This window comes from Gossypium arboreum, chromosome 5 (genome assembly GCF_025698485.1).
Source record: "Gossypium arboreum isolate Shixiya-1 chromosome 5, ASM2569848v2, whole genome shotgun sequence".
NCBI classification, from domain to species: Eukaryota; Viridiplantae; Streptophyta; class Magnoliopsida; order Malvales; family Malvaceae; genus Gossypium; species Gossypium arboreum.
Genome location: NC_069074.1, coordinates 88,211,076 through 88,219,998, shown reverse-complemented (window position 1 = coordinate 88,219,998; position 8,923 = coordinate 88,211,076). Strand labels below are relative to the sequence as shown.

Below are 8,923 nucleotides of genomic sequence, written 5' to 3'. Positions count from 1 at the left end.
CAGAATCAGATCAGGCACCAGACTGAGCTCCTTGGCACTTAATGCAGAAAAGACTTTAGTGCCTTCGATTGCCTTGAGCCTTTCTTCAAAACTCCTATACTTGTCTTGAGCCTCATAATCGTCCGTTCTCAACCTGGCTATTTCCGCTGGATCGTCCAAATCTGGAACAATTGGATGGGCAGGATTAGCCCCAGAATTTGATATGAATATTCCTTGCCCCAAATGAGTATGTGGCACCGGCCGTTGCTCTGGGTCTGTGGGTTCTTCTTGGATGTACCCTCTTTGTGCTGCGCGGGCGTATGGTGGAGTGAATCCGAGGGGATAGAGCGGGTCTTGATTGTGATTAACTCTTGACCGAGATTCCTCGATGTCAGGGATCTGCATAAGTCCCTTCCCTTTAACAAAAGCTGACATCATATCCATCATTTTGGCCATTTGATCCCTTTGCTTGAGTGATTCCTCTCGAGACCTTACCATCAGATCTCTCGTTTCCTGCCGTGATTTAGCCAACTGTTCTTGCAATTCTCTTTGGGCCTTTTCCATTCTTTCAATTCTCTCGTTGAATTCGGCCTCCATAGTTCTAGCTCTTATCTGCGTCTTATACGAATGGCATGATTCCAGACTTGTAGCGTCACAACTGTAGATCATACGGTTTCAGCCTCAGTGAATGATTAAGGGACATGTACATGCAATGAATAGATGAATGAATAAATGGCAGATGAATGTCAGTCATGAATGAATATGCAAAAATTTGGTGTTAATTTCAAGATAGCCCCTATTTAGGCATTTCTTTAATCAAAAGAGTCTATTACACAACATTTCGGTCACTCGTATAATTGACTCCTCCATCCGAAACCCGTTTTTGGCAACCAATCTCTAATCAACACCTTCCTAACAAGATGCCTATAATGCATGATGTAAAATAAGAATAAAAACAAACAAACTTGGTTAGCACAACACATATGAACAGAGAAAAACTGTAGACAATCTAATAAAAATGGACTCGATTCCCTTGCATAGAAAGGGTAAATGTTAAAAGAAACAGAAGGTAAGATGTGTTTTTTTTTGTACTTATTTCGGTGACTAGTAAACGGACGGAGGTTTGGCACGGCTCTAGTTGGATGGCTCGTATCGTTCACTATATGCGGTTTTGGTTCTAGATGGGTACTCAAATCGTCTGTACTGTCATCTACTAAGATTAGTACAGAGCCTCAGTCATGGCCCATCATAGGCTTGCGAGATCAATTCGAGGGATTACATTTACTTATGCCTATGCGGAGGGACAAGTTAACTCACGAAAGCATAAGTCATATGTAACCCAAAAGTATTCACTAGCTTTGTATGGAGGACAAGTTAACTCACGAAGGCGTAGCATTTACTTTCACTTAACAGGGACGGAGCCCGGGTATAGAGCTCATGTTATGCAACAAAAATGCATGTGCACGGTGTGTGGGGAGAAACTTGCAAACCTTTTCTTTTTATTTAAAACTAAAAACTAGAATCATAAAAACTTAGAGCTGAAAAACGGATGATAAACAAGTTAGGAAAATATTTACAACACGATACAAATGATTCTTCGAAATTTAAAATTTTAAGGATCACGACTAAATATGTTTTTGAACAAGGAATTTTTCAAATTTTAACAACACATGCTTAACTCGACTCGACTCTCAAAAAGGGTCCCCAGTGGAGTCGCCAGCTGTAGCGACGTAAAAATTTTATCTTTCGGTTGGTCGCTAATTGTGGCGATTTATTAAATATTTGGAAACCAACTTTCGATTTTATTAAAAAGGGAGTCGCCACCGATCCTTTTTTATAGGTGTGATCGGACACCTAATAAAATTATTTTAAAACAAAAAAAGGCCAAATTTAGGTCTACGTGAAAGTCCAGAGAAAAATTGGGGTTCGGAGTCGATTCTGTGAGGAAGGTATTAGCACCCTCGCGACGCCCAAAATTGGTATCTCGTAAACATGTGTTGTCTAGATTTTCAAAATACGAGTTCAATGTAACATTTAGTCGAGATCGATTAAAAGATGAGAAATTTTCAATTCTTTGGATTTTGAGAAGGACATACCGTTTTAACACGAGTCGATTAATGTTCATCCAACATAGCGATGAAATCAATGACTTTGTGTTAAACCGACATGTTGCCTTATGTATTAAAATTAATTAGAAAAAGATTCCAAAAGTAAGAATTTAAAATAAATAAATGATGTGAATAATGACATTATGAATAAAAAATATTAACATGGGATACTAGAACATTGAATAACAATAACAATGACATTTGCAAAAGAAATAAAGACAAATCATGAATAAATACAAAACATACTTAGTAATAATAATAGCAAATAATATGTACATAAGATGACATGCAAAAATATAATGTACGATATATATACATGACGTATGAAAATATAATGCCTAAAAGATACATATGTGTAATAATATTAAATATATATATGTATATATACATAGTATGAGATGAGCATTATCGATATATATTAGGAATATAAAAAAACATGTATTTATACACTAATAATCATAATAAAAGATGTATGTACACCAAATAGTACATAATATTGAAATAATATAATAAGTGGCAATAGTGAAAATAATAAGTATAATAATGAATAATATGATATCTGAAAATAATATTAATATACAAGTATATATACATACGTATAATAAAATATGTGTACTAATATATAATAAAATATAATATATACATAGTATGGTATTAAAACATAGATATAAAAATATAATATTAAAATATACATATAATATATAAGGGTATATAAGAATATACATATACATAATATAAAAATAAAAATATATGTACAGCATTTGTTAAAAAGAATATACACATAAGAATATATATATATATATATTAAAACATACACGTAATAATATTATTTAAAGAAATACATATTAGAAATGTCTATACATAATATGGGATTAAAAATATATACATAAATAATAATAAGTAATGGATAAATATAATGAAAATAGTAAATATAGAAGTAAAAAAGAAAATATAATATATACACAAAAACTAAGTATAATAATGATATAAAGAAAATAAAATAATAATATGTTAAAAATAAATAATAAATATAATAGCAATATTGAAACACAAAAACAAAAACAATAAAGATATTGCGTTAAAGTAAAAAATAAGCCTATACGTAAATATATATATATATATATATACATATATACATAAAACATATATAAACATTGGTAATAATAATAATAATAATGTTGAAATATAAAGGCAAGTATAGCAGTAGAAATATTAAAATAGAATAAATAAAAAACCTAATACAAATACATATATATATATACGCATATAACAAAAGCACATAATAATAATAATAATAATAATAATAATAATAATAATAATAATATGAAAATAACAAGGATATTTAGATAAAAAACGAAAAAAACAAAAACAAGACTAAAATTAAACTAAAAATAAAGTTGTGGGGAAGATTTGAAAAGAAAATAAGGAGGAGAGGACTAGATTACAATATGCGCGCAACATGGGAGGACCGAAAGCAGAAATATCCCCAATCATTAAGACGCATTTGCTTGTGCAGGGCTAAATTGAAAACCTCGAGAATTAGGTGGCCAAATTGCAAAATCATAGGAAAAAGGTAACTAAAGTACTAAATTGCGATTACCTTTGGAGAGGTTGAGGACAGGGGACAAATATCCCTAAAAGTAGAAACATACAAATCATAGTTAGTGGCACCGTTTCCTTTTGACTTTTCAAATTTTTATTTAAAACCATTTTAACCTTTATATGTTTTTTTCGAAAAGCGCTCTTAAACCCTCCCTTTTATCTCTTCCTCCTTTCTTGACTAAGGTTTCAACACCCATCATCGCCGTGGTTCATTGTGCCGAACGGAGAGGGAGCGACCCAGGGTAGATCCGGTAAGACTCTTTTCTTCCTTGATTCTTTTGTTTTAAAGTAAGTTAATGAAATAAAAAAACAAAGCAAAGATAAGCGAAGATTGAGATAACAGAGAAAAAATTGAAGTTCACCTTCTAAGTTTTTCTTTTTCTTTTGTTTTGATACAAACTTTTGTACATCCTCCCCGTTACAAATGATAGATTTTGGCTTTTTAAGGCCGATCTACAAAACATTCCTCTTTTATTTTTTGTTTTCGTTCTTTTTTATTTCTTCCCCATCCTCGCATGCTTTCTCTTCTTTGTTGTTTTTGTCTGTTGCTGGTGTGTCGGATGTGGGTGGCTCACGAGGAGGTGAGGCGTCGTGGGTGGTCGGCGTGATGGCCAAGGGTGAGGGGTGGCGGTGAAAACTTGGTGGCTAGGGTTTTTTTTCTGCTGAAAATGTTTAGTTTGTTGGGCTAGGTGGGCTTTAGGTTTTTTATTATTTGGGTCATTTGATGTGGAAGTTGGGCTCTTTGTTTTTGGGGTGGGTATTTGGTTGTATTTGGGCCAAAATTGGCCTATAACACCTATATCATAATCATAAATCTTTTTATTTACAAATTGAAATGGAAATAAGAATGATTTCAAACTATTAATTAATCAAATAATATGAGAAATACGTTGAATATTTGGTGGAAAACATGAAAGAAAAAGGAATTAAATTAAAATAAAAAGAAGAAGAAGAAGTGAAATCATAGCAAAAAGATGTGGTATTGGGTCATTTGTCTTATATGGGTAAATCAAAATTATGCAAATCTTTACTTGGAGTAGAGCATAAACCTAAAAAAAAAAAAAGAATAAAAAAATTAACGAAAGCAAGAAAATGAAAAAAAAAGAATAAAAAAATTAACGAAAGCAAGAAAATGACATTGTGATTTGATACAATGCCTAGCCTAAACCCTAAACCCATAGTCCCTTCCCACCTCTTAAATAAGAGGATAATGCACATTCGAACTCACGTCTTCTTGCACTGGCAATAATACGGAGGCCAACTGAGTCAAAACTTAATCGGCCCAATAATTAATTTCTAATTGATGATGAATTGATTATAAATTAACTGATTTTTTAGCGAGTAATATATGAAAATAACAAGTTGACATAGTATTATACATGATAATATGTTTGTCACAGTTATAAATTTAAAATGTAAAATGACTAAAAACAACCAAATTAAAGTAAAGGAACTAAATTCACAACTTTCACAAAGTATATGAACTAATAGGAGAATTTAACTAAAGAAATACTAAAGGAAAAAAAAAATCCACATTACATTCAAGAACTGTCGTACCAGAGTCCGGACGAGTAATAATACAAAATATATGAGCAAACTTGGCATTAATCGAAACCAATGTATGGTTAAAAGGTGTAACACACATACATGCAATACATGAAGAATTTATTGTTTTCAAACTTGTACAATATATGTAAAAAATAAAATAAAATGAAAAGACAAATTGTGGTTTTTATAGTAAATCCAAATCAGGCAGCTGCCTTGAGTTTCTTTGTGATGCCAGCTATGTACTTACCTTGATGGAAAGCTTGTGCCAACTCAAGTTCCGACGGCATTCTTGATCCGTCCCCGGCATATGTTCCAGCGCCATATGGACTTCCACCTTTCACTTGCTCCATCTCAAACATGCCAGCACCGAAGGTGTATCCGATGGGAACAAATATCATCCCATGGTGAACGAGTTGAGTGATTGCAGTCAACCTGTGGTTAAAATCCAAAAATAGATTCAGATACTAGTTATGTTTTCGTTGTTCCATTTCGATATAAGAAAACTTACGCTGTAGTCTCTTGTCCACCGCCTTGTGATCCGGTGCTATAGAAGATCCCAGCAGGTTTTCCTGCAAGTTGCTGAGTTCTCCATAGACCTCCGGTTGCATCCAGAAAAGCTTTGAATTGTGCGGACATCATTCCGAATCTTGTTGGGAAACCAAAAACAAACCCATCGGCCTCAGCAAGATCGTTCGGTGTAATAACTGGTACATCACTTTTTGGTGGTGCACTCATCTTTCCAAGAACTTCTTCCGATAGAGTCTCAGAGACCTATACCACATAAATGATGTTTAACAGATGATCAAACATAATCACTTATCTAACTGAATTTGCAACAGCCGAGCTTTACAAAACTCGGTTAAACAAATTAAATGCAACGACTCGAATCAAGGAGGGCCGTGCAAAACCTAAAGCATATTTGCAATGATTTCATCTACAAAAACAAGCAAACCAAGTGAACCACAAGTTCTAATAACTAATGGACGGTACCATATACAAGTAACAAGACTGCTGACAAAGATTTCTTACAGGGAATGAGTTCAATGATTTTTTTTAAAAACTAACTAAATGAGATATATCTCGATCGAGATGAAACAGTTGAGACCATGTTTATGTAATGAATTGTAAATAGACATTAGTCAATCAACAAAAGAAAGCAAGTTATTCAAACCAGAGCAGCATATGGAGCACCATTATTACCTGCCATAATTTGGCTTCAACACCTTCAACAGATGCAGCCCCTTTCCTTATTTCCTCTGCAAGTTTTTCTACGTGTCCGTACATGGAATAGTATCTGTAACAGCAATGAGAAGATTTTATCAAAATTTATCCAAATCTGCTGCAATAGGTAGGCAATACAATTGAAATCTCTCCTAATAGCTTTGTCCTCTCAACACCTACTTCATTTTCTAACACAGGCAACCAACGTGGTGCAACTATACTATATATTCCTAATATCAGATAACATCTCACATTACTACTCTCCTATAACAGATAAAGCCAGTACCACTCACCCAGCTTAACTTACACCACTATTCAACTATAAAAAAATACAGGGCAGAGGACTGTAGGGTGAATGCTGTCATAAACTACTAGTTGATAGCAAAGCAAAATCAAACCAGAAGATTTAGTGTTTGATAATAGTTGCATAGGGTGGACCTAATCACTAAATTAAAGAACAAGCTATGCCTTGCATAATAGCTTATTATAACGATTAGACGCCAAATATTGAATGCAAATGATGGTATGAAATTTATCTCAAGTTAATTGCAAAGGAAAAGTACAAATGCCATTGCTTGTAAGCTCTGACAGAACAGATGGACACAAAGTAAACATATAACGAAAGCATCCACAGGTCCACAAGTATATACAATCTACATTCTACAGTAATATAGTAATTCTATAAGCATAACAAATGTAAGTCCAACATTTGGTACTTTCTAAGACATGGCAAACCACATAAAATGTAATTCTATAAGCATATAACGAAAGCATCCACAGGTCTACAAGTATATACAATCTACATTGCATGATTTTACATATAGGGAATAGCTGTGACTTGGGAGGTGGCCTATATGTTTTAGTTATCAAATCACCTCAGATAGTTGGACACAAATCCCTTGTTAATGCACATACAGTTTCATGTTTAATACAAGTACCATCATGCATTTAAAGATTAAAGAACAACGGACAACTTGTCGGTGAGTAAACAAAAGGATCCATTCAAAACCGACAACTACCTGACTACCTCCATATTATTGTTCAACAAATAAAAGTTCTTTACAAGGGTTATATGGTTTAGTTATCAAACCATATCAGACAGTTGAACACAAATCCCTTGTTAATGGACATAAAATTTCATTTTTAATACAGGTAACTAACACACAATTAATGATTACAAGAAAAACCCAGAAAACACAAGGATTTTAAAGGTAAAATCTCCAAACCAGAACAAAATATATTGCTTTTGTTAACAACTCAAATCTATATGCAACACAGATTTTCAAGAAAGAAGGAACAAAACTGATTAAAGAAAAGCTGGATCCGGTTAATAAATCATGGTTTCCTGACTAAAAGCTGTCCTAACGTATCAAATTGAGCATAATGAGAATCGATTTGAACACTACGATTTAATCTAAGACTTGACCTTATTGATCATAAAATAGCTACATTGATCACATTCCCAAAACAAATTAGATTGAAAAATACATTGAAACTACTAGCATCTGTCACTTCAAAGGCTATTTCTCAATATGACTACAAAAATCAACGGACGGGAAGAACAAAAAAATTAAAAGAACCCCTAAATTGACACTGCATTTCCCGGCATCAAACTGGAAATTAATTTCTAACTCAGAAAATTAAACATCGAATTTTTCCAGATTATCAAATCCCAACTATACGATCGAAAATTAATTTGTAAAACTAATTGAAAATCCTAGCTTTCTGTTAAATTATATGCTAAAAAAGTATAGAAAAATACAGTTGCAGAGTGAAAAAAAAAAAGAAACTAAGAAACTTATATAAAAATTTCAAAGAAAATATCAGAAAAAAAAGAAAATAATCACGAATCAAACTCTACCAAAGTAGAAATCAGTCAAAGATCAAACCCAAAAGTTAATCACACCTAAAAAAAAAAAAAAAGATAGAACGAAAGAGAATATAATACATACACAATATACACTTTGGTTGCCATGGATGAATTCCTCTGAAAATCTCCACCAAAAATATACTCTTTTTAAAAAAATATATTTTTTCTTTCTTTTTTTATTTAATCTAAAAAAATTTGTTGACGAATGAGGCAAAATGGGAAAGCCGAAAAGCTGTATTTATAGTTGCACACGGTTGGTTTGATATTTATATATATATATATATATATTAAAATTGATTTCTATTATTTAATTATTTATTTGACTTCTAGGGTTTGGATTTTATATTATTATGAATTATTAAATTTAAAATGAAATTTGTTTGATTTTAAATTTGAAAGAGATCTGTGGTCGAATCAATTAGACTATTTATTCATAATTTGATTGGTTTGTTCGGTTAAATTGAATAAATTATTAAAAAAATAAAAATTAAAAAAATAGAGAAAATTAGCTCAATCAATTGAATCATTTTTTTTAACTTGAATTAGCTCAATCAATTGAATCATTTTTTTTAACTTGATTCATGGGTTTACCAAT

The 8,923-nt window shown here is 32.2% G+C and overlaps 1 protein-coding gene across 1 annotated transcript; it reads right to left on the bottom strand.

Annotated features, from left to right (window-relative positions):
* Positions 1 to 5,202: 5,202 nt before the first annotated feature.
* On the bottom strand, positions 5,203 to 8,581 carry LOC108449984 (probable NAD(P)H dehydrogenase (quinone) FQR1-like 1). Its single transcript, XM_017747392.2, has 4 exons — positions 8,411 to 8,581; positions 6,438 to 6,531; positions 5,746 to 6,008; positions 5,203 to 5,669 (listed from the first exon to the last, which is right to left on the bottom strand). Exons 1-4 carry the CDS (start codon positions 8,431 to 8,433, stop codon positions 5,438 to 5,440), a joined length of 612 nt encoding a protein of 203 aa, XP_017602881.1. The 5' UTR covers positions 8,434 to 8,581; the 3' UTR covers positions 5,203 to 5,437.
* Between the last annotated feature and the right edge of the window lie 342 nt (positions 8,582 to 8,923).

Coding starts and splice junctions, on each gene's coding strand:
- LOC108449984 (XM_017747392.2), bottom strand. CDS start 8,433: ATGGCAACCAAAGTGTATATTGT. Junction 6,009..6,437: donor TTGAAGCCAAATTATGGCAG/GTAATAATGGTG, acceptor TATGTGGTATAG/GTCTCTGAGACTCTATCGGA. Junction 5,670..5,745: donor GGTGGACAAGAGACTACAGC/GTAAGTTTTCTT, acceptor TTTTAACCACAG/GTTGACTGCAATCACTCAAC.